The 25,967-nt window shown below is 33.4% G+C and overlaps 3 protein-coding genes across 3 annotated transcripts in view; 1 reads left to right on the forward strand and 2 right to left on the reverse strand.

Moving 5' to 3' along the window:
- The window catches only part of LOC111911946 (uncharacterized), an 11,736-nt gene extending 137 nt beyond the window's left edge, over positions 1 to 11,599 (forward strand). Inside the window, exons 1-14 of the mRNA XM_023907714.2 lie at positions 1 to 77; positions 417 to 661; positions 775 to 1,123; positions 5,777 to 6,383; positions 6,466 to 6,506; positions 6,610 to 6,678; positions 6,760 to 6,860; positions 6,966 to 7,044; positions 7,131 to 7,229; positions 7,309 to 7,377; positions 7,606 to 7,655; positions 7,740 to 7,821; positions 11,277 to 11,371; positions 11,471 to 11,599. The exon at positions 1 to 77 is cut by the window's left edge and continues 137 nt beyond it. Coding sequence (XP_023763482.2) covers positions 60 to 77; positions 417 to 661; positions 775 to 1,123; positions 5,777 to 6,383; positions 6,466 to 6,506; positions 6,610 to 6,678; positions 6,760 to 6,860; positions 6,966 to 7,044; positions 7,131 to 7,229; positions 7,309 to 7,377; positions 7,606 to 7,655; positions 7,740 to 7,821; positions 11,277 to 11,371; positions 11,471 to 11,567 — 2,001 coding nt within the window. The 5' untranslated portion in view covers positions 1 to 59 and the 3' untranslated portion in view covers positions 11,568 to 11,599. The remainder of the gene's footprint in view (positions 78 to 416; positions 662 to 774; positions 1,124 to 5,776; positions 6,384 to 6,465; positions 6,507 to 6,609; positions 6,679 to 6,759; positions 6,861 to 6,965; positions 7,045 to 7,130; positions 7,230 to 7,308; positions 7,378 to 7,605; positions 7,656 to 7,739; positions 7,822 to 11,276; positions 11,372 to 11,470) is intronic.
- Positions 11,600 to 12,073: 474 nt separating this feature from the next.
- Positions 12,074 to 16,664, reverse strand: LOC111911925 (phytochrome B). The gene is made up of 4 exons (XM_023907685.3): positions 14,397 to 16,664; positions 12,946 to 13,756; positions 12,568 to 12,861; positions 12,074 to 12,492 (listed from the first exon to the last, which is right to left on the reverse strand). Exons 1-4 carry the CDS (start codon positions 16,462 to 16,464, stop codon positions 12,288 to 12,290), a joined length of 3,378 nt encoding a protein of 1,125 aa, XP_023763453.1. The 5' UTR covers positions 16,465 to 16,664; the 3' UTR covers positions 12,074 to 12,287.
- Positions 16,665 to 20,739: 4,075 nt separating this feature from the next.
- LOC111911924 (uncharacterized) lies at positions 20,740 to 25,719 on the reverse strand. The gene is made up of 13 exons (XM_023907684.2): positions 25,620 to 25,719; positions 25,343 to 25,488; positions 22,888 to 22,936; positions 22,633 to 22,779; positions 22,461 to 22,537; positions 22,316 to 22,385; positions 22,125 to 22,215; positions 21,991 to 22,060; positions 21,808 to 21,903; positions 21,641 to 21,740; positions 21,482 to 21,565; positions 21,118 to 21,194; positions 20,740 to 20,990 (listed from the first exon to the last, which is right to left on the reverse strand). The coding sequence occupies exons 1-13, from the start codon at positions 25,669 to 25,671 to the stop codon at positions 20,850 to 20,852; spliced, it is 1,200 nt and encodes a 399-aa protein (XP_023763452.1). The 5' UTR covers positions 25,672 to 25,719; the 3' UTR covers positions 20,740 to 20,849.
- Between the last annotated feature and the right edge of the window lie 248 nt (positions 25,720 to 25,967).

The raw sequence follows: 25,967 nt of genomic DNA on the forward strand, positions 1-25,967 counted from the left end.
ATCAGAGAGGGTGCATCTTATAAAGATCAACTGCAACAACAAAATATCCATTTCCGCTTATGAACATGTGTGTGTCTGTAAGTTTAAACTTCACTTTTCTGTTATTTCTTGATTTAAGATTTCTCCAGAAGATGGGTAAACGTTGAAGAAACTAGCAATTGATATGTTTACTAATCAAAGGATGTGTTATTGTGTGTGAAGTTAGTTCAGTAATGTGTGTTTTATGGTGTTGTGTTTCTATTTTATAAAAATGAACACTTTTCTACATGTATAGGTTTAAGATGGTGATTTATATCTCACGGTGATCAATCTTGGGTTTTTGTTAGTTATTGATTTGGGTTGCCTCCAAAATTATAACGTGAGGTTTAAAGAACCAATTTCTTGATCCTCAAATCACAGTGAGTCTTTTTGTGTAGAGGTGTGTGAAAATGGAGCAAAGCACAAAAACACCATCAGCTGAGGAGCTTTTAAGAAAGATCCAGGAGCTGGAAAAACGCCAATCTCAACTCAAACAAAAAATCTCAAAACTGATGCTTTCTGGTAACCTGAAAGAACCTGAGCCTTTAGCTATGAAGCTAACAGAAGCTCAATATTTTAATATAATGCAGTCACTGGGTCAGGCTCTACATATATATGATATTGACTTTCGGATAATCTTCTGGTAATAAATATGCTACTACTAAATTCTTAATGTTTTGAATTTCAAGTGGAACATGAAGAAGATCAAAGGCGTTTAATAAATTTTAACATATTTGGTGAACGGGATTCCTGTAGGAGCCGGGGTGCAGAAAATCTTTATGGTTTTACACCTGATGAAGTCTATGGGAAGACACCAACCGAGCTTTTAGTGGAACCTAAGGACGCTTCGTTATGTGATGATCTTCTAGAACGATCGCTAAAGGGAGAGACTTGGACCGGGGAGTTTCCTATAAAGAATAAGAAAGGGGAACGATTTGTGGTTATTGCTACTAATACGCCATTCCGTGATGAAATTAGAGGAATAATTGGAGGGTTATGTATATCGAGTGATTCACGTCCGTATCATGCAAGAAAGCCAGCCAAACCTGGCTTTGATTCTCCACAACCTCTACAGATTTCAATTGCCTCAAAGATATCGAATTTGGTTAGCATTTCCTACAATTAATTTTTCTAAATAGAGATTTAAGACCATGCATGTAAGGGTATTAGATTACTTTATGTCCAAATAGATTCAAGAACCAACAAATAGTTATGGGTAGATTCACTAAACATTGCCTTGAAGTTATCTTGTTATGCAGAAACGGAAATTGCTAATTGATTAATAGGAAACATTAACACACACAAACGATTGAAACACCTGTTCATTGATTGTGATTCGGTTCTTTATTGATGTGAAACATAGATGACAAGGTAATGGAAGAAAACGAGTACCGACTTTCTATGACTAATTTGTAGTAATTAGATTCTCCCTTAGTTACATAGATGGTCCCCTAGACTTTGTTTGAAGTGGCTTGTTCCACAATTCTCCATCTTGACTTCAAAGTAAGCCTTCTTGTAATTCCAACTATCAATGTTTAGGAATAAGCAATGTCAATATTTTCATTTTATGATCGACTTATTTAACATGTGTGTCGGGTTATCATGTTTCACTCGCGTCTTAAACGAAATTAAAAGATAATGGTTTGTTCGTTGAAAACTTGGGCGTTATCCAAACAAATAGCACTCATGCTATTGCAATAAGCCAATGCTTGATAATTCCAAACCCTACGATCACTTACCAACCTCTTCAGCCATATTGTCTCCTTTGTTGCCTCTGTTAAGGTCATTTCCTCGGAGTAGTTGATAGTCGATAGAGCAACATACGGTTGAAGCGTTACCTTGCAACTCATGATCTCGCTACCTATTGTAAACAAATAATTGGTTAATGACTTTATTCGGTATAGATCACACAACCCCAAACTCCTCCATAGATAGGACCTACATTAGATGTGACTTCCAAGTACCGAAATGATTTTCTGACCGCTAGCCAATGTTCCTTGCCTGCATGCACCATATACTATGATACTACAATTATTGAGTGTGCGCGGTATTCAACCTTGTACAAACTATAACAAACATAAGACTCCCCCACTAGACTCGAAAAAGGAATTGTAGATATGTGTAGTTGGGCCCGGCCCTGTTCTATTCAGGGTTACATTTTGTACTCTGTTTATATATTATGTTAGTAACTAGGGTTTCATTGTACTATCGTTTTCAAGATCGTGAGAATAATACTCTTTCATGCCTGTTGACATATGTTATATTGACCGCACCGCATTAAATAATGTCTTTGTGTGTATGATTAATTCTCATTTGTCATGACAACATATAAACTTGAAAAGGTACAAATGGACACTACAAGAAAAACCTCTAAGATACATGAAACATATCTCCCAAAGGTATAATCGGAAAAACAACGAGAACCAACTATTTTTCTAAGTTAGAAAATTCTTTCACATCGTTTGCATTCAACGTGTTTCCCTTGTTCTTTGGGCACCCGTTCTTCCATAGACTAATTTTTCCACATCTATGACATGCATCTTGCTTATTCGACTTTCTAGCTAGCGACCTTGATGTTCCTCTTCTATGTTTTCCTTTACCTTTTTCCCTGAGTCCGGGAGATCGGACTGATATTGCTTTACAAATGCATTCCATAAGGTTGTTTGGTGCTTTGTGTTGTAGTTCGCTAGGGTGCAAGCTTGATCGAACCTTTTCCATAGTGATCATGTCCCTCCGTACAGTTGTTCCAAGTGAAAATTTATGTCTAAATGGATCAATCTGAAATTGAAATAAAGATCGAACACTCAACTTGCTTCGATTGAATTTAAAACGCAAGCAAGAAATAGATTGCATATGGGGACTCTTCACTAATGGATTCTTTAGAAGAATTATGGTACCTCTTGAAAGCTAGTAACTCGGATCTAGGACTAGAAAGGGAAGGCAACTACCCGAATTCATGTAACATACCAATTTTCACAACAAATTTTCCAATTTTTAAGTAATATAAAAAGTCATTTTCATAAAACCATTTGTTCCATAAGTCATAATCCTAAAAATCAGAGTATCATAAAACAATGTGGAATCTCGAACATGAAAGTTGTTGATGAGTTTGTACAGTCATGTCTTTGTCTTCCCACGATCAGCTGAAGTACCTGAAACATTTAATCCATAACTATAAGTCAAAGCTTAGTATTTCCCCTAAAAATACCATATACAACAATATACATACAATCATACAACCAAGTTGAGTATTTAGTCTCACGACATTTAAGTTGATCTTGTCATCAACTCCTAGATACAAGTATCCAGTCTCACAACACTTAAGTTGGTCATGTCGCTAACTCCCATACATAAGTATCTAGACTCACAACACTTAAGTTGATCTTTTCATCAACTCCCAAATAATCACATGAAAGCATCATATAATAAACATATATCCCACAGGAGACTAACTAATCTACACCTACAAGCATAACCTGACAATACATATATCTTAGCATACAAGGACATATACTGTCACACATAGTATAGTGAGAAAACTCACCTGAATCAACAAGTTGAAAGATCAAAACTCAACGACCTGCTAGAATAGTTACACGAACCTCCTAACCAGATAGGAGTCAAACGTTAGTCTATACTCAAAACCCTCAGTTTGACCGTGAAAAGTCAACAGTCAACGAAACTCAACAGTCAACAGAAATCATGCCTTGACTAGATAATGGTCACGTCATGATTCATTAGGCGACAAAATAGTCAGGACAGACCTAAAATCTCGCTGTGAAACCCTAGTTATCGCGCCATAAAACTTGGCTTACTAGCCTCACTCATTGAACCCTTAATCCTTTACGATGGAAGTCGCAAATCTTAGATATGAAAGATTTGAATATCTCGGGGGTCTTAATGGATTAAGTTTCCAACTTTATCTATTTAGACAACTCAATAAGCCAAGATTTATAACCCTAAGTCTAAAATCCAATCAAAAGGCCAATTCTAGTTCATGGACTCAAGGCATAACCATGCAAGCCATTTTTCTTCATCAACAAAGGCCCAGAAGCTTAATAATGCACCAAGAGGCTCTGGAGTTCACCGAACTCTAAGAACACAAAGGTGTTGGGACAAAAATGACCATAAAGTCATTTATAACGTAAATTCGAAGAGAATAAGCATAGAGGTGGAGACTTTATACCTCTCTAGGGTCCAAAAGATGAAACGGGAGGAGAAACTAGGATGGGAAAATTCCTCTTCTTGCACCAAAGACCAGCATCTTCTTCAACAAAACACTAAAGACACCAAATGAGCTCACAAGCACAAAAAGGGTATGAGGAATGGGTACTATATCCCCACTCTAAAAGTGTTGCCACCTCAGTTCCACTACCATACCACAAACCTTAGAAAATATGCAATACTCACATTACATCCGTCATTTTATTATTTAAATAAAACATTTACATAATTAAAATTATATAAATTAAAAACAAAATACTTACATAATTAAAACTAAATTAAAATTATTTAAAACAAATACAACATTCTATTGTTAAAATTTTAAATTAAATAACTAAAATTTAAAAAAGATGATAAAAATTAAAAGTTTAACATTACAGAATAAAAGCTACTACTTGTTATTGTCAATCTGATCATATCATCCTCATCATCATGATTCTATTGCCTTTGATTGAGATTGTGTGTGTGTGTTTCTCTGTCCACCTCTAGCATTCCTTCTCAATTGAAAACATTTATAATTGACTTCCAAATCTTTAGTTATACATAGGAATGAATTTCTACTAAAATGGAAACGATGTTTGAATGTTGTATGGTCGTAAAAGCAATTATCAACAAAGTTATCAAGTACCAAGAGTTTGTGTGTAGCGTTAAAATCCTTGTTTATTAGGTTCTAGTCTTCTTGATAAAATTTGAACTTTTAGTTTCTTGGCCCGATATGGTGATTTTTGTTTCATGGAATATGTGGAAAAAAAACATATCACCATTATCAGATGAAGATAAAGATGAAGATGAAAATTTGTCCATCTTTCAATAGTGTTTGTGTAGGATATCTAGAATTGTAAAATGGTTGTGTGAAAATTAGATAAACAATGTATAATATTTATAAGGTTATGCTGCAGTTGGTTGATAATAAAAGAAATTATTTAAACTCTTTTCTTTTTAATCTCTTAGCGATCAGAAGACTGTTTAAGTTGTTATTTCTCCTCCGCCAAGCTCTATAGCAGTGGCTACGCTCAGCGGCGGATCCAAGATTAAAGTAAATTAGTATTCCCGACAAAAACTATCATGTAACACAAATAAGCAAAAAAAAAATCCCAGAAAAAACTACACCAAATCCGCCGGTGGCTATGTTACGCCACATTCACAAGCCGAAGGGGTTGTGTTCATGCGTGGACTCCTACATCACATCATCCTTACGGGTGTCGTGTAATACCCATACATGAAGGCGTTGTTGTGAAAACATAGATGACGAAGAAAATGATGAAGATAATTATTGAGTTTCTTACGACTAATCATCTATGTAATGGGATTAAAATCCAATTTATACTAATTAGAATCTCCCATATTTACATATATGGTCCCTAGAATTTGTTTTAAGTCGCTTATACCACATATATCAAATTTAGCTTGTTAAGTGAGCATGATAGAAATCTAAGATAACCCACTCAAGAATATTTGTCACCTTAGGTACAATTGGATTCTAAGACCAACAAACATGATTAGGTTTATTTGATTAATTCTTGTCACGTAACAGGCTTCAAAGGTGAAGTTGAAGATGAAGAGGAGAGACAACTACACTGATCATGAAGGTGGGAGTGATGTCGTGGGTGATCATTGTGAAGCAAGTACACCAACCGGGCATATTCGGTCTCCATTTGGAGCTTATTCTTCCATGGCCACAGAGGAGCACTTTACCAAAAAACTCACAATATATTATGGTCATGAGAGTGAAAACAAACCCGGGATTTGCAAGATTTTGTCTACAAAAGCAGATGCATGGATGGGTAGAAAAAGAAGTGTGTGGCCTTGGGAAGGAGACGAAAGAGTAGAGTCTTTTGATCCTATATTTGGTCGTTTTGGTTGGCAACGGTTAGATATCATTGAAGAACACAAGCCTGGTCTACAAACGAGCTCATGTTCTTCCTCAAAACTAGACTTTCAACTATGGGAAAATACCAATAATAAAATTGTGGCTTCAGGGTTATGGTCTTCTTCATTACATGTTAGTAGCAGCACAAGTAGCTCAAGTAGCGGTGCAAGCATCAAAAGCAATGCCATCATCAAAGTGGAAAGAGAAACCGACAGCCTTGATTATGAAATCTCGTGGGAGGATTTGATAACTCAAGAACAGATTGGGCAAGGTACCCCAAGGGTATTTTAGTCAATTTGACAAACTATCGTATTACGAATGTAACTTTTCTTATTTATCATATTTTTTGGCAGGCTCGTGTGGGACCGTATATCGTGCACTGTGGTATGGATCAGTACGTTTTCCGTCTTCCCCGCTTCTTAAAAGATTTATGCAAACACTTTTATTTGTAAAAAAGGGACAAATAAAGATTATTGACTGCACATTTATACATGTAGGATGTTGCGATCAAGTTATTTGTGTATCAAGAATACCCAGAGGAGTTGATAGTATCATTTAAACAGGAGGTATTTTTTTCATCACACATAATTAACTCCTTTTTTATGCTTTTCTTTTTGCATGCAACGGTTTTTGTATATTTTTTGAAGGTATCTCTCATGAAAAAGCTTCGACATCCAAATATTTTGCTCTTCATGGGTGCTGTGACAACAACTCCACATCTATGCATTGTCACAGAGTTCCTTCCCCGGTTGGTTCTTTAATCCAATAAAAATTGTGATGTTTCTTTTCTTGTTAAAATCTTTGCAAACATATAATAAATAATCTCAATTTAATAATGTATATCCCTATGTAGTGGAAGTTTGTTTCGGGTACTTCAGCGAAACACAACCCGATTAGATTGGAAACGTCGTTTCCATATGGCCATGGATATTGTAAGTAACATGCTAAATAGTTATCCTTTATATTCGGATTTTTTTTCTTTTGAGTTGGTTGTGTTCTTATAAGTGATTCTTTCAAGGCACGAGGCATGAATTATCTTCATCATTGTAACCCACCGATTATTCACCGTGATTTGAAGTCTTCAAATCTTCTTGTTGATAAGAATTGGACTGTGAAGGTATGATTGGACTATCTTTGTACTCATGTGGCTTTTGTCCAAGTTTTTTTTTATACTAATAATTAATATGATATTTTAGGTTGGTGACTTTGGTCTCTCTCGTATCAAGCATCACACGTACCTCAAAACAAAGTCAGGGAAAGGAACGGTATTGCAATGTTCTTTCTTGATTTATGCTCCTTTTTGTTCCAAAAATAACAGTCGATCTTTCTTTTCTTCTTCTCGCACCAAGCAAATAGGACCCACAGAATGCAAAGTTATTAATGACTCAAAGGGTACAATAAACAAGAAATAAGATTCAACTTTGAGTCAAATTAAGGAGCTATAGCTAGGTTTGACTTCATTGCGTTGACTGATTTATTATTCCTTTTTGTAGCCTCAATGGATGGCTCCAGAAATTCTACGTAACGAGCAAGCAGATGAAAAGTAAGTCTGTGTACGAGGAAAAAGAAAATATTTTTTTCATGGATTTGGAATCTAATATTTTGTTTGTTTGTTGACAATCTTTAGGTCTGATGTATACAGCTATGGTGTGGTATTGTGGGAAATTACCACCGAGAAGATTCCTTGGGATGATCTTAACCCAATGCAGGTATATATATATATATATATATATATATATATATATATATATATATATATATATATATATATATGCTATTCTCAAGTATTAAATTCAATATTGTTTCTTTGACTTTCAAGATGAACATTCTAAAAGCCCAAAAGATAAGTAAATATGTTGTATTCCAAGTTTTAGCAAACTAAAAATAGTCAAAAGTTCAGAATTGATCAACTGTTTTTTGATAATGTTATTGAGAAGAACATAGAACAACATAAATGAAAAAAAAAAAAAAAAAAAAAAAAAAAAACTGCTCCATTAATTTCTTCTAAACAATACCCTAAAAAAGTATGTTAGAAAACATCAACTTAACTTGAAATGATACAAAAGAAATGGTCAGTGTAAGTTCATCAACTAACCTTCTCTATCCCCTCATCAATTAGTCAAATAAATAATGAAGGGACACACACCTGATGGGGATATATATGCTTAAGAAAAATTGGATGCAACTTCTGCATTGTTAACTATAACATGCCATTATTAAGGAATGAATCATCAAAAATATAAAGCGTATATACATATATAGAATTATGAATGTTACATTTTCCCTTTCAGGACTGTCATGGTAATTTTTTCTTCGAATCATGATAGTCTTGTACTTGGACATGTATACAGAAAAAAAAAATGTTAGAAGAATGTAATTCTAATTAATCTGAGAAAATTTCCACCATATGTTTCAAATATTGATCCAAAGATCATAAGTATTAATTTCTGTTTTTTTATTTTAAATATTTGTTATTCTTTATAGTATATAAAAAAATTTAAAAAGAAAGGCTAAATTCACTTTCATAAGTATTAATTAGGTCGTCCAGTTGCTTTTGTTTATTAATATTATACAATTTGACTTTGAAGACGTTTGTTATTTTAGTTTTCATATTACTTTTAACGGAATAAACATTTTTACTTAATTTTTGAATAATCCACGAGCATGGATAAAAAAACAATACATATCGACGGAAGGCAAACGAGCAATAAGATGTGCCGCTAACTCTTTCTGGATGACTAACCAGTAAACATACTGCAGATGTAGAAAGTTTATATGATTCAACGGGACATAATGTTTTTTTCCTTTAAAATTAAATGAATTTGTTTTTATGTTGTTTGCATTAGACAACAAAAAAACGGCATTTAATATAGAACACCGGTTCAAATGGATCCATTTGAAGGAAAAGAGGAGACCTAATTATTTATTTTTTCATGTAAGGAAGCTATATATGATAATATTTTAATTTACAAATATGCAATCAATATGGTAAAAAAAACTAATAAATTGGTGGCGAATTCAACATCATTGTAGAAATTGATTAGAAATTAATTTGTTATAAAATCATCTTTAATAAATGAAGGTTTTTTTTTGCCACATGTCATCTTCTCCTTCATTTTGACATTTGTCATTTTGTGAGAATTTTAGAAATTTTATTTTCCTGTTGTTATTTTATACGGATTTTTATTTTCTTAAAATAAAATTCCATAAATTGTAATGAGTTTTATAAGAAGATAAAATCATCCTATTAATTTGGTAATAAATTCTCATAAATACTTCAAATGGTTTAATTTCTTTTGCAAATTTTTAAAAGATTATATTTTGTTGTATAAAATATTACATTATAAAATATTTCATATTTATATATTGATATTAAATTTTTATTTTTAATAAACACGTACACGGGTCTCACACCTAGTTAGTAAAATAAAATATAGTAACTAGTTGCATAATTTAGTGTAGTTGCATAATTTAGTGTTTTACCCAAAAGAAGAATCATAACTCAAATTATACAAAACAAATAAAAATTAATTTTAATGGTTTATTTGGATGCATGCAAATAAAACAATAAATAAACAAAAGCTACAAGATAATAGAATATGTCAATGTATTCTATTTATAATGGAGCAAGGGAGTGGAGCCTAATTTGAGTTTTTTTTTATTGTAACAAACAAAAATAAAAAAAGATAAAAATAAATTTGTTTTTAAAAAAACAGTAAAAAAAAGAAATAAAAGTTGTTATTTATAAAAAAATTTAAAAAAAGTAAAAATGTGAAATAAAAGAGAAAGGGAGAAAATTTTAAAATTTTAAAATAATAATAATAATAATATAACATTAAGGAAAACTGAAAAGTAAAGAAAAATGAAAAGAAATATTATTTGGTAAATATTTCTGAAAACACCCTCTTCAAAATAATAATAATAATAATAATAATAATAATAATAAATTGAAAGTACACTAAAATAGTAAATACATTTTTCAGTCACCATATTATAGTCAAAAACTCGATAGCCATGTATAAATCACTGCACACTACATAAGTGCATCTCTAGGAAAAGAACCAATAAAGAGAATAATAATAATAAATATATAAATAAAAAATGAAACTAAACCTTAGATTATGTCAAAACGAAGGTTTTAAAAAGTTCGTCGCGGCGCCCTATGGTTCCAAGGTTTGTACTGGCCGCCAAGCTTTAGCAAAATATCGTCTTAAGTCATATATGTGTATAAAAATGAATATATATATATATATATATATATATATATATATATATATATATATATATATATATATATATATATATATAGACACACACACACAATTGTTACCTTAAGTAACGCCTTATAAACGACATGGTTCGCCACGGCTCGAAAAAGTTTAAGGCTTGACATTGCTGTTAAATTACGTCTTACATTATTTAGAATCTTGGTCCAAACTACTCTATACCCTATCCATTTAAGGAAAACTGAAAAGAAATACTATTTTGGTAAATATTTTTAAAAGTACCCATTTCAGAAAAAAAAAAAAAAAAAAAAAAAAAAAAAAAAAAAAATTGAAAGGACACTAAAATAGTAAATACTTTTTTCAATCACCCTGTTATAAAAGATAGCGGTATGTAAATTCATGCACACAAATGCATCTCTAGAAAAAGAACCAATAAAAAGAATAATAATAAATAAGTAAATAAAAATTGAAACTATACCTTTGACTATGTCAAAACTACTCTATATGCCATCTTAATTTTATGGGAAGTTATTCGTACACAACAGTTTTTTGCCGTACACAACAATTCATGCATATATAGTTGTACAATACAACATTTTAAAGTACCAATTGTTAAGTATGTGTATGGATCAGCTCTCTAATTTTATGCCTTCACAAATTTTATGCCTTCACAAAAAGATAAGTTTTATATCAAGTTTAAAGATTAAAAGTTGTTTGCTTGACCTCAAAAGTCAAAATATCTAGCTTTGCTTGACTTTGGAGGTCAAACATCGTGGTTTTTAAAAGCAAAACCAAATTGTAAATTGTTTAAATTTTACTCCCGAGTTCTATCTAGTTTTTTGTCTTTTGTGTATATGATAATTGTACAAATATAAATCCAGTGATCATTATAAAGATTAATGCAAACTGCAATTTTACTTAATTACGATGTTTAATAGGTTATTGGAGCAGTAGGGTTCATGAATAGACGACTAGAGATTCCAAAAGACGTGGATCCACTGTGGGCTTCACTTATCCAAAGCTGTTGGTGCAGGTTGGCCTCTTTCTCATGAAAAATGTTGACTATTACTAAAATGTCTAAAATACCCTCTACTCTACTAATGATGGGCAATTTTGTCTTTTTATTTTTCAGTGAACCGCAATCCCGACCAACATTCCAAGAAATACTAGATAAGCTTAAAGATTTGCAGAAGAAGATTTTGGTTGAACGTAGGAGAAAGGAATCCTAGAACAACACGTGTGCATTCTTGTTGGTTTTCACCCTTTTTTTCATACAAAATTCATATTTTCTACAAAGTAGATTGATCTGATATTTTGTTTTTTTAGTTAAATAATTTGTATCAAGTAAAAGTTAAAATACCTTCGTGAGAATACCGAATAGGTTAAAAAACAAATCTTGAACGTGGAATTAAGAAAATTCGATGTAATAAAAAGACAAGATTGATAGTTGATACCCTGTCAACAATGGGCATCCACTTTTTGATAACAAATTTAAAAAAAAAAATCCAAATCAAAAATTAAACAAATTGTCAACATGAATGTTACGTTAATGTCATGTCGACATAGTGTGATTTTGACAGAACACATGGCATGCCACATAGACTAGTCACCGGTTTCTCATGCTGGCTTAAACAAAAGTAAAGTCGACGGAGTTCAGTAATCGATCATATATGTGATATGTGATTCACTCAAAGTGACAAATAGGTTTTTTAAATATTTGGTTGATAGTAGGATATACAAGTAATACATTTTTTCAATTAATATATTAACCAGACCAGAATCTCATTCCTATATAACACCACAAATACATATACTCTCTAACAATACCATCGATCCCACTCCTTTGGAGTAATTCACACTAAAAAATAACCCGTTAATCTCTTAAAGTCATAATAAAACAGTTAACACAACACCACAAATGTCCTTTTTATTATCCGGGTCCACCATTTTCATGTTCCACGAGGAAGAGGGAGTTCAATCACAATATGGAAATAACACCTTTCAGATTCTCTTATATATTGAACCTCTCCATTCATTAGCTTTAAGATCTTCCTACACATGCTTAATCCTAAACCTTCCTCTGTGCTCCACTGACTGCTCTGAAACATGTCTTGAACCAGCTCAGCTGGAAGACCGTTTCCCGGGCACACCATCCTGACAAAAATAAAAACCAAATTTTTTTTTAAAAAAAAAAATTTTAAAAAAAGAAAGCAAGATGAAATGAAATACCTAAACTCAATATGGGCATTGGTGATTCCATCAAAAACCTGCTTCAAACTGGGTCGAACCTGAATTTCAACCCAACCATTAGGCGAAGGCGAATGTTGAACCATATTCAACAAGAAATTAGTCAACACTTGTTGAACCCTAGTTTGATCACCACAAACAGTCAACGTTTTGACTTCTTCCGGAATATCCCGAATCAATTGCACCCCTCGATCCCTCAATATCAACATCACTTGGCTAACCACCGCATCGATCACACTCCCAACCACAAACTCCCGCTTTTCAACCTCCAAATGTCTGCCAACACAAGATCATATTCATATTATATTATTTGTTTCTACAAATGTAACAACATAGTAGTATAATCCTAACGTAACTCACCCTTCTTGAATGTTCTCCATATCAACATCTTTTATAATCTTCAACATTTGTTTCTCACAAGCTGCGCTGGTTTCCAACAACTGCTTTTGATCTTCGGACAAATCCGTAGCTTCAAGAAGCAAATTAGCAAAGCGAATCCCACTTAATGGACTCTTGATTTCATGACAAATATACGCTAATTCTTTCATTCTTGCAAAACATTTGTTCTCTTGTTGTCTTTGTATCTTTAAAGCTTGTTGTAGCTCGGGGCTTGCGATTTGCAAGAAACAAAACGCCCCTGTAGCATCACCACCGGACAAATTTACCCTTTTGTTTGCGGACAACAAAGCTTGAACAAATTTCCCACGTCGATCAAAGAATGAAAACGGATACTTATCGCTATCTTGTCCACTAATTGCATTATGCAAAATGATCATGAATTTTGTTAAAGAATCCGGACCCTTTAGGCGACAACAACTTCCAAAAATCTCCCCAACCAACATTTTCCCGATGACATCATCTCTCCCCCACCCTGTGAGTTTTTCCATAGCGGTGTTCCATTCTGAGCAACATGTGTTTTCATCGGATGCAAAGATGGGTGGGATTAAGGGATTTGGACTATGTACAATGGCCCGATAATCGCCTTGAATTTGGACGAATTTGTCCATTACGACTTTTTGTCTCGTTACATCTTGACCCACGAAACAAACTCCAACGATGTTGTCTGTATAGTCTTTGCTACAACAAGCATTCACCACTACAAATATCGCGTTTTCTTCTTCTGATAAATTGAATGTTCGGAGTTTGATCTCCACGTTCTTGTCTTCTTCACCTATTATGTCAAAGCAAAATAAGTGTGTATGTTCACAAGAAAACAACAAGATCTTTTTGTTGTGGGAAGAAACAGAGAAAACAGAGTATACAACTGCATGAACAACTTTCTAACAACAAAGTGATCATTGCTTTTGGGACGACAAGGGGTTCTTAAAAGTTTTTTGGACCTTAAATTCATAGTATACTATAATAGCATAATTTTAAAGAGATTAAAGTTGATCTTGTATTATCTAAAATCTGTTTGTGGCATTGAAAAACAGTGAAAACAGTGTATATAACAGAATTAATGACTTGTTGTCAAGTGCATGTGATTATTGTTTGTGGGTTAAAGAGAGGAAAGAGCAGGAAACTTTGAAATCTTGAAATCTTGGCATAATAAGCAAGAATCTTTAATTGCAATCTTGAATATTGGCATTAAAAAGCAGGAAACTTTGCAATCTTGAAATCTTGGTATGAAAAAAAAAAGATATAAACTTTGCAACTTGAAATCATGGCATTGAAAAGCAAGAAAGTTTGCAATTTTGAAATCTTGGCATTAAAAATCAAGACACTTTGCAATCTTGAAATCTTGACATCAAAAGACAAGAAACTTTGAAACCATGAAATGTTGGAATGATGGAGAGGACATAAAGAAGTACCTTGTAAAGCATGATGAAGAAGCCTGATGACGATTTCTTGTGACTCTTTAAAAATGAGATCTTGAACCAATGATTTCCCCATAGCTTCACTAACCGAAAGACCAGTCAACTCTGCAATCTTTGCATTCCATCCGTTTATTCTTCCTTCAACATCAACAGCAAATATGGGAGCAGTTGCAGTTTCAATCAATCGAACCATTTCTTTTGCAACCGAACTAAGTTCATCCATTCCCTGCAACCCCATTTCCTCACTTTGAATCTTGACTACAGCTTTGGAATTGGAATCACGTTCTTCTTTAAACGAATCTCTTAAAATAAGTTGTAAAGAATGGATTGCATCCATTTCAGCATTCTCCCATGGCAAGCTTCTACTCTTCACAACTTCAAGAAACGCGTTGAATGAAGAACGTGGATGCATTCGTTGCCCATCATCTTTATCTTCCGGATGATGTTTAGCTCCACCCCATTTCATCTCTTTTGCAGTGTGGGACCGGAACCAAAACAAGAAATCTTTTGAAGTTATATAAGCAACTGCCATCCCACAAACCACATCACCAAGTGAAGCAGCTTGAGGGTAACCGGCATCCGCTAATGAATCGGTGCTTAAACCGGTGGAATCGGTATGACATGCCAATAGCCATTCCACTATATCTTTGATTTGTGATTCCGTTGGTGTGATTCCGGCCGCATAGTACTTTCCTTGGTAAAAAAGAGCAGCACCATCACATTTCACAAGATCCATGATGCTTGGACTTTGAGTCACGATTCCGGTAGGGGAATCACGTAGGAGCATATCACATAACAAAGTTTGTGTTCTTAGAATCCGTTTTTCCAACATTTGAGAAGCTAATTGTAATTCCAAGTTTAGTTGGAGTCCAAAAGCTTGCATCAAGAATTCACACGCGTAACGTAATGGAAACGGAATGCATCGTGCCGATGTATGGTGACAAACTACTAACCCCCATAGCCCCATTGTCCCTCTCCCACCTCCGGAATCTTCGTTTCCATTGATGATTACTGCCAAAGCTAATGAAGCTATTGAACCCATGTTAGCCATGTATTGAGCATGGCAACCATGAGGGGCCCGAAGGGTGGACCCTACTAAACACAAAGGCTGCATCAAACAATCGTCTTGGATTACAGGAACAGGGTTAGCGTGACAATCAACTATCATTCTGACACGATTCTGCCTAAACAAGAATCTTGAAGCCTGTGGGATATCAGTTGCGGGATAATGTAACCCGAGATAAGGATCCAAATCAGGCCTCTTGCATTCCGCCACCACTTCACCATGTTCATCTTCGTGAAACTTGTAGACCATTACACGATCGTAACCAGTGAGCTCTCTCACGTTTTGTACAACGGTGTCACACAGAAGCTTAATATCGCCACCTGGCAACGCCTGTAAATTTGAAATGGCTCGAACAGCGAGCTTCTGAGATTGAACAGCCCCAGCAATTGATAAAGCAGGATCCTCGGTTCTAGCAGGTTCCAAATCGATAACTATACCAACATCGATTCTGTGCAGAATCGCGTAAAATGGTTTACCGGAATTCTTGGAGTGAACCCAGACAGGGTTTAAGAGGGTAATTTCGCGAGCCCGGAAAGCCCTTTCCAGCAATATAGCACTCGAAGGGGTGAAAAGGGTTTTGACATCAGTTCCAATTGTTAAAATTTCGGTTTTTTCCAGACTAGGAACGGATTGTGGTGCTAAACCTAATCGTTCTCTAGCATTTTCACTGAACGCAATTACTCTAAAACTAGAATTATCGATAGCAATCATACAACCAAAGGGTTGAATGTGACCACCTCTTTGAATTTTGGATAGATAAGCAGTCATTTGTTGTTCAGCGATTGAATCGGTGGCTGTTTTGATTGAGTGTGAGTAATCAAAAGACTTACCAGATTCACCGGATTCTTCATAAACAGCGTGTAATCTAGCATCGACTGCGTATTGTGCAATGGCTTTACTCATTGAATCAACCCTAGGCGTTGATGATGTAGAAGGGTTTTGAGGTTGAACTTGTTGTGGGTGAAACCCAGAACTTGCTTTGCTCCCAGAAGCCATGTTTATGAATCTTGAATGAATTTGGAATTGGGGATGAAAGATTAAATGCAGTTTTGGTGATTAACAACAAGATCAAGAAGGGAGCGATGAGGTTTACAAGTATACTTGTGGTGGATTTGAGGTGTTGGTTTGAAGCTTTGGTTGCATTTATAGTCATTCAGTCCTGGATTCTCTCCACATCTCATCTGATCTCATTACATCGCAACTTTATAGAAAATAATATATATATATATATATATATATATATATATATATATATATATATATATATATATATATATATATATATATATATATATATATATATATATATATATATATATATATATATATATATATATATATATATATATATATATATATATATATATATATGTTTTAATTTATTTTAATTAAATATGAATTTAATTTTAACATGTGAACAATATGCTATTAAAATTTTAGTAACTTACATAACGAAATTTAATTTTTATAACGACTTAATACATAGTTGTACTTGTAAAAAGAAAGTTTGTTGAATAATTTAATATAATATAAAATTAAATTATATAAATAAATAAAAGAAAATGATAATTATAGTCATCATGGCTAATGAAATGCCTTAACATAGTTTAGCTTCTATCTTTCTCCGTAGTCATGTAGGAGTGGGCAACTGCGAAACGGTGGACTTTATGAAAATTGCTTTTATGATTATTAATTAATATCGTTTTTTCAGTTTCAAATTGCAAGGTGTTTGACTTGTTTATATGACTCATTTGATGATGAGGTCACCGAGAGGGATATTGATCATATGCATGGCAAGAGGTAGTCATTTCTATAGTTTACGTACTTCCTTTTCAATTCTACTTTATTTAGCATCATTATAACATTAACTTTTGTCATGCTCATGGTATTACCGAGTACCGGGGTAGTAAAGAGCCCTTGTAGCTAGGCCACGTATACCGGTGAAAAAATATGATATTGTTATATGTATAAATACATTAAGAGTAATATCTTAATGTTGTGAGTTGTATTTTGATGCATTTGAAGCTATGAGGTGCTTATAAAGCTTTGAATTGATATTTTGCATATTAATAGAGATGTTAGAGTTAGGAAGAAAACTGAAGTTGAATTCTATGTCGAGATAAAAGAAGTTGGAAAAGGGAAATCAATCAATTATGCGCCACCTACATGCTTCTTGTATGCCGAAATCAAGAGTTCAATTTATACTCGGATTCATCTAACTATGTGTTGCATCCAACTGACTCGCACACCATGTAAATAGTTCAACAGAAAAATCTATAAATAATGCATTATCTTGACCTAGGAGGCATATCTGAACTCATAGATCAAAAATACATCAGAGAGCATCCGTTTTGAGAGTCCAGAAGGTGTGTTGAGGCTGAAAGGTTGGCTAGGAGCGGGAATATGAAGGATCATGAGCAAAATCGTTACAGATGTTATTTGGTTTGCTTTTCTAACCATGTTTATCATTTTTTTTATAATTTCCTTATGTTTTCTACTTCATATTTTGGGCTTAAAAACCATTTTGCTTTTGATTAGATGTAGATAAACCTTTAAGATTTTGATTGATTATTGTTTGGATATTTTGAGTTATTTCATTTATTGTGCTTGTTTAATCAAAAATTCATATGTGTTCAAGTTTATATATATTTATTTTCTATTGTTGAGTAAATATAGTTTGTAGGACCAATCAAATTGTATTTGCTTGAATTATAATTGTTAATGACCATGAACAATTATGACTGATGATGGACCAAATTCTATTGTTAGGTTAATACAGTAATGAACTCTAATGTGTATGAATTGCATATGATGACTATTATGTGCAGCAGTTGATTTTCTATGACCATTGAGATCAATCCAGATCAAATCTTTCATGATACAAACTATAAGACTGAAAATAATGGTAATAAATTATATTATCATTGTGTTAGTTGTCCTTATAATCATTAGGGTTATAATCGAACCAATAGGCTTAATTAGTATAGAAATCAATGAATAGCAACTAATATCCATTGCATGCTTAACTATTATTAGGTTAATTAAAAATTAAATTTTCTGAACTAAATCATGTATGTTCCCTTGAGTTCTACAACCCTATCTTACCAACTGGGACGGAGCCTGAACAAATTATTTGGGGGGGGGGGGGGGGGGGGGGGCATAGCCCAAATTTTATATTTTTATGTCTAATGTGTGTATAAATTAGTGGGTAAAACTACTTATAAGCAGAAAACAAAGGGTTATTTAAATTTTATATTTTTATGTCTAGCCCTTAATATCCTCCACCTCTACTTACCAAAGTTATAGTGTCATACAATTAGATACACTTAGTCTAGTTGTGTAATAGTCTCTATCATTGATGAAATAGACTTTAAATTTAAGACCGGATTAAACACATCAAAAGATAACACTTTGTAATACATACTTGGTTCACTTATTTATCTCTAATTTTTTAACTAGCAACGTCACATTAACTATTCGGTAAAGAGCCCTTGTAGATACCCTCGTGGAAGAATTCAAATGGGTAACCAATGGCGGATCAAGAAGAAAATTTTATGGGTAGCACAAGTTTATCTACATAAGACCAAAGATAGACATTTTAAACTAAAAGGTGAAACCGGAAAAACTCTAACTTTGGATGTTGGATCGTTAGCTAAGATTAAGTGTCTCCAAATTAAGATAAAAACTAACAATTCCCAAAGAACCATTCAAATACCAAATAACAAGAAGACTAGACGTAGGGGGTGTAATCGATTTGAACTATAAGATATTCATAATCCACTTGTTAATTGACTTACTCGAGATCAAGCTTAATATGTAGTTGTTTATTAAACATTGTCGTGCCCCATCTCTAATCAATGTGTTTGATTAGGATCGCGAACATAGAAAACCTCCTATAGTCCTATATAAATATGATCTAACGTAATGTAGTTTTATTGGATTTTGACTAATGATTTTTGTATTTAGTTTGAAAAGATATATCAAAATAAGCCTAACTTTAAAAGAATAAAAAAAAATTATATATCTTGAGGAAATCATTTTGACATTAGTGCATATTTGAATAATTAATGTTTTCAGTACTATCTTGCTTTAATTGTATATTAGTATAAAAAAATATAAAAAGAAAACTTCATTAAAACATTTATATGAAATGGGTATTAAAGCCAATTAACAAGAGAATAATATATATCGCTTAGGCAGCACATCAACAATTTTGGGTACCACATTAAGTAACTATTTTTTTTTTCAAAACTTTTACCCCAGGCAAGCATATGGATCCGCCAATGTGGGTAACACCCTATAGAGGTAAATGATTAAGGTTTTCATGCTTTAGTATGTACACAATCACTAGAAACGTTGGTCAGCAGCTTAAGGAGACTACCACTGAGAGTGAGAAGGAGTTCTAGATATTGAATATTGCATTACTAAAACCAAATAGCATAAAACAAAAATCATTTCAAAGAAATAAAATTTCGTAGTATGATTCATTATTCCCCAAGGGATAGTTTTCTAGCTATTTCTTAACAAACATTCAGTTATATTAACATTTTTCTTAAATAATATATGAGTATATTGATATAAAAGCTAATTTAAGAACTTAACTCGAACACCAAAAAGAAATATATCTACTTGTATCAACTTTCTACTTGTATCTAGCTACTTGTACCTTAAATTATTGGCCCCATGCAATGGTTGTCTATCATATCCCTGACACGTGAAATTGTATACAACCCGGGCCCACCGCTCGTATGCTTTATATATTTTATTCCTTTCCGCTCACGAACTCTGTTTTCCACTATCGCCTTATCTAACGGACCACAACTTGCCACGCCTTCCTTTTTGACCTCGCCAAAGTTTGTGTGGTCATGTCACGTGCGCTCGGTCCACACCTCCACGTGCATGTGTTTCGTACCATATTATTTCCATCTTCAAAATTTTGTTTTAAATTTTTATTTTTTCTTTAAATAGCTAGCTCACACACCATATTATTGACCATAAAATTTTTAACGTCGTTATTTTGTTTTAACAAGTAAAATTATAACAACTTTAGAAGATATAAAACTACGTTTTTTTTAAAAAAAAAAACATATTCTAAAAAAACCTAAATTTTAATAAACATATACTCCGATTTTCATTAGGAAAGACTGTCGCCCTAACATAATTCAGTGGAATCCTTCTAGCGTCCAGAGTCTTCCAAATTGTCTCTTGTGGAACACTATCTACTTTTCACATATATTTCTCCCTATTTTTTTCACGTAACACTATCATCCATTTGCATTCACTATTGTGTATATTATTCTGAATTGATAGTAGACAAAAAGGTATACTATTGCTGTTTGTTGACTAAGATTCTAATGCTACTAAAGCTAGCAATTCGTTATTTACAATGTATGAGTATAAGATTTAACCCCTCCTACTAAGTTGAGAGCTTCCATAACAGCCATTAACAGAAGGTCTGGGTACGATTCTATGTGAGCAAGTCCACCCTCTGATTCCATACAACTCAAAATCCTTCCAACAATCTGGGAAAAAACAAAACCAAACAAAAAACATTAAACATGTACGAGGTCAAAATATTCCTCTCCTTTCATAATGGCTTTTTCTGTTACATTTTGTACACAAAAATTTGTAAAAGAACTTACTACTAACCTTACGGGCATATCCCCCATAAGCAATTCCTCCAATCAAAGCGTTTGAGTTGGACAACATTGACCTCTCCGAATTTTCTATGGATGGGAAAGGCTACCAATGAGCTCAAGGGGCAATATGGGAAATAAAGAGTACTTTGAGAATCGCAACATTTAAATTGTATATTGATAACTTTAGTTTGAAAAACTTTCACAAGACAACAAACAAGAAAGTGAACAACAATTAATTATACACTTGTTTATTAATCAAATGTATAAAATACCCTTCAATAATAACATAATAAAGAATCTTTTAGAAACATTAGTAACATGGGCAAATAGGTAAATTTGGCTAGTAACAAAGGGACAACAAGATTTATTTATACCACAAATTGTCGTTTGGAAGAGGTTATGTTTTCTTAACCCGTCCACCGTGTGCGCGTTAGTACCACCCGCGAGTTGTAGAAAACCTATATCATCGTTTCTTGACACGTCATCAAATATGCATTAAACACTTGTACATTCCATACTAATTTGATGCTGACCTGTCGGTTTGTCTTTAGAAGAAACCAAACGAAGAGCAAAAGCAATGCATTCACGCGTGGCCCCGCGTCCAATGTCTCCACTCATTGGTCGACCATCTAACTAAAATTATATCACTCGATCATGCATTATCATGTTGTACTTTATGCATTAAATCATGTACACATACCTGCCATAAATTTAAGCAACAAAGATCGCGTTCTAAAATTGAGTACATTTTGTTCATCATAGAGACAGTTGAATCTCCATTATAAGGTAAACTAACCTGCATTTACTTGTAATTAAAAAATTTTAAATATTTTTAATTTTATGTTCAAGAAAAAAAATTAAATAATAAATTTAAAATACTTACTGCCACAAGCCTTAGATGATTAACAGAATCTCCCAAACCACTCCAAAGCTCTTTGAAAGAATCAGTCTGCCTGAATGTTTTTACCCAAAAATAAAAATTTATTTTATTTTATAAAATAAAATAAAATAATTTACCTTCCATTTGTATGTATCTCAATAGCATCAACATCATCCCTCTCAAGAAGTTTAGATGTTTCAGAAGCATCTCTTACATAATTCATTGCTTCTGAATCATTTAAATCATTTATCAGTATAATTTTGGGAAGATCTCACACATACTAATGAGAAAAATATTAAAAAATTTAAAATAAAAAAAATATACAAACTTATTTTATCGTATGGACAAACTGGAAAACAACGTCCACAGCCATAGCATCGCTCATTTATTACTCCTGCCTTCATATCAAATAAAAATTCACCATTAAAAAAAAAGTGAAAGATATAAATTCGAAGAAGAAAAAGAAAAAAGACCTTAAATATCGCATTAGCAGGACATATTTTTTCACATGGTCTTGTACAGTCCTTCGGACAATCATCTGGGTCAAATTCTGTTAAACAAATAATTGTTAGTATTACATATTTTAATGAAACAGATATTGAATCATGCATGAAATAATTGTACATTGTGCTTTATGACATGTACCAGCTTTGCGGAAGTGAAGATCTTCATCATCATTGACACTTATCATAACCCAAGGCCTTCTTAGGGGCAAAATAGTCATTGCAACATTGATTCCTTCGTTCACTGCGTTCACTACTGCCTCATCCGCAGCACAGTCAATACAGTCAACTACAATAAATACACAAACACAATTTAGAAAAAATAATTCAAAGTCATTCTTTTAATATGATCAAAGTATTGGAAAATTAATGATGAAAATTAATAGAGTTTATATACCTCCAGCCAGAGTGTAAACAAGAGAAAGATTCCTAATATCCACAACATCCTGGAACCAAAATGCAACAATTAGTTAAAGTTTTCTAATACGGAAAAACTACTTTGGTCAAAAAATCAGAAATTCTTTCATCATTTTAGGGAGAATGCGCAATATTTCAAAGGTTTAATAAAAAAAATAGCAACTAACTTTTATTGATTTGTTTATTATAGCATCGTATTTTTTTTCTAATTACAGCATTGTAACTACAAGTCTACAACTAGAAGCATTTGAATTGGATATTGCCAAAAAAATTATAAGGCCGAATGGTATACTAACCACGAGGCACTTCGTGGTTGAGGTGGCCACGAACCATGCTCGTGCACACCGCCCCGGTGGTTCGTGGTAGGTCGTGGTCGTTGTCATTCGTGTTCCCAACGACAGATTCAAACGAGAATGGTGATTGGTGTTCGAATTTTTTGGCCGTTGAACGGCTATTTTGGCCGTTTCTTTTTTTTTCTTTTTTCAAACACAATTTACTAATATAAATAACACTTCTATTATACCAAAATTTACACCCCATTCTATTCTCTAAAACCACAAAACACATACACATGGATCCCACAATACATATGGAGTTTTTAAAAAGTTTTGACTCAGATGACGACGTAGAATTCGTCGAGACATTCTTCAATGTTGTGCAACACGTTCACGCCGAAGAAAGTTCGAATGCAGCGCGTACAAGTGCGGTCGTCAATCGTGATCGCCAAGCCGCACACGACTTATTGGTACGTGATTACTTTGCCGATAATTGTCTTTATAATGACGACTCATTCGAACGTCGTTTCCGTCTGAATAAGGCTATATTTTTACGTATTAGTAATGCTTTAGAATCTCGTTATGATTTTTTCAAACAAAAACCCGACGCTAGAGGAAGAATGGGTTTTAGTAGTATACAAAAATATGCGGCTGCTCTTAGGTATTTGGGATACGGTATAGCATTTGATGCATCTGACGAATACTTGAAAGTATCCGAGAGGACCGCAGTTGAATGCGTAGATTGGTTTTCTGCATATGTTTATGAGGTTTTTCACGAAAAATATTTGCGTAAACCTACTCAACGTGATATTGAGATATTATATTCAGCTCATGAAGAGAGGCATGGATTTCCTGGTATGCTTGGCAGTCTAGATTGTACGCATGTGGCTTGGGAAAAATGTCCAACTACATGGCGTGGTCAGTTCACTCGAAGAGATATAAGTGAACCAACTATCATCCTAGAAGCTGTTGCATCTCAAGATTTGTGGATATGGCATGCCTTTTTTGGAGTAGCGGGGTCTAACAACGACCTTAATGTTCTTGGTCAGTCTCCACTTTTCAACGATATTTGGACCGGCAAAGCACCTGATATGATGTTCACGGTAAACGGGCACGCGTACAATTACGGTTACTACCTTGGTGATGGGATATACCCGGATTATTCTACATTGATGAAGGCATACTCGGTTCCTCGAAGTGAAAAAGCAAAATTTTTTACAAAAAAACAAGAATCGGCGAGAAAGGATATCGAGAGGGCATTTGGAGTCCTTAAGCAAACATGACATATAGTGAAATATATTACACGACTCTGGGATAAAGAAAGAATTAAACGAATGGTCCTAGCATGTATTATAATGCATAATATGATTATTAAAGATGAAGGTCGAGCGATTTGCACGTATGATCCGAACGACGTTGTCGTTCCAATTGAGGAGTTCGTACCCGGAATGAATGTGTTTTTAGAGCGAGTTGTTGAAATTCATAACAGTGAAACGTGTTTCAATCTTCGAGAAGATGTCGCGGAACATTTGTACCAACATAGCATGAACGACGATTAAGATTTTTATATGTACGTTTGTTCGTTTTCTTATTAATATAATGTTTTTTTTTCTAGATTAACTAAGTAGTGTATTTTAAAGTTGTTATTTTATTTTTATAATTAATGAAAAAATAGTTTTAAAAAAATGAATGCTTTTTAATTATAAAAAATATAATTTTATTGTAATTTTTGAATTAAAAAAAATAATTTTATTGTATTTTTAAATTAAAAAAAATAAAAATAATGATGTGAAGTGGTGTGTTAGTTGTAGGTATCCCATGTTAGTGGTAGTGGAATGTGGTGCTGATGTGGCATCCACCAGATATGTGTAATGTGGTGGATATAACGTATGGTCTAATCCATTTTATTTAAATCGACTGAATTTTCCGCCTGTAAACCAAGCATGATTGTTCCAATATTCGTAGCTCATGTGAAATGCATTGGGTTTGAAGTTTTAAAATCGAAAGTGGAATCAGATTATGGGAGGTACCTTTTGTGTAGTCTATCACATCATACCTTATATAAATTACAATTCGAAACGTAAAATTAGTATCTAGCATTCAATCAACGAATAAGTGGAAACCCAAGTTCAAAAATCAAAACTCGTCAAAAGAATTTACCTCAAAGCTAGCACCACAAATTAGCTTGACCCAATTGCCTTTCTGAAGAGATTTTTGTGGGAAAGTTGTGATTGAGGGAACCTTATTTTTTATGAGTAAATCCCTAACTTTCTCAAGAGATTTGTTCAGAGTAGCATCCAATTTACCTGAGATTCATAGTTAAAAAAATGGTTGTCATATGCATACTATGCGTGTGTGTGTGTGTGTGTGAGAGAGAGAGAGAGAGAGAGAGAGAGAGAGAGAGAGAGAGAGAGAGAGGTATAGAGATGGATATTACAGCGGAGGTGGGTGTTGAGAACAGCGGCATGGCAAGAGAAGTTGAGAGCCATTGAAGAAGAAGGGGCAGGAGATATCGGTTTAAACTTCACATCTACGAATTGAAAGATATTTACACTTTGACCCCATAAGAATTACAAGTTGAGCAAAATAACTCTTCATAAAATTAATTCATTTTTATTTTTATCTTCTTTCTGTTTAACATAATTGAAATCGAGAAATGATTTTGTCAAATATATGTTCTTAAATTTTGAAATTACTAGTACCTATCAATAATTATGTAATGGTAACATACAGAAGTCTAGATAGAAAGTAACAAAAAGGAATGTTATATTTCATTCATTTATCA

The sequence above is a fragment of the Lactuca sativa genome, chromosome 1 (genome assembly GCF_002870075.4).
Source record: "Lactuca sativa cultivar Salinas chromosome 1, Lsat_Salinas_v11, whole genome shotgun sequence".
In the NCBI taxonomy this organism is placed as follows: Eukaryota; Viridiplantae; Streptophyta; class Magnoliopsida; order Asterales; family Asteraceae; genus Lactuca; species Lactuca sativa.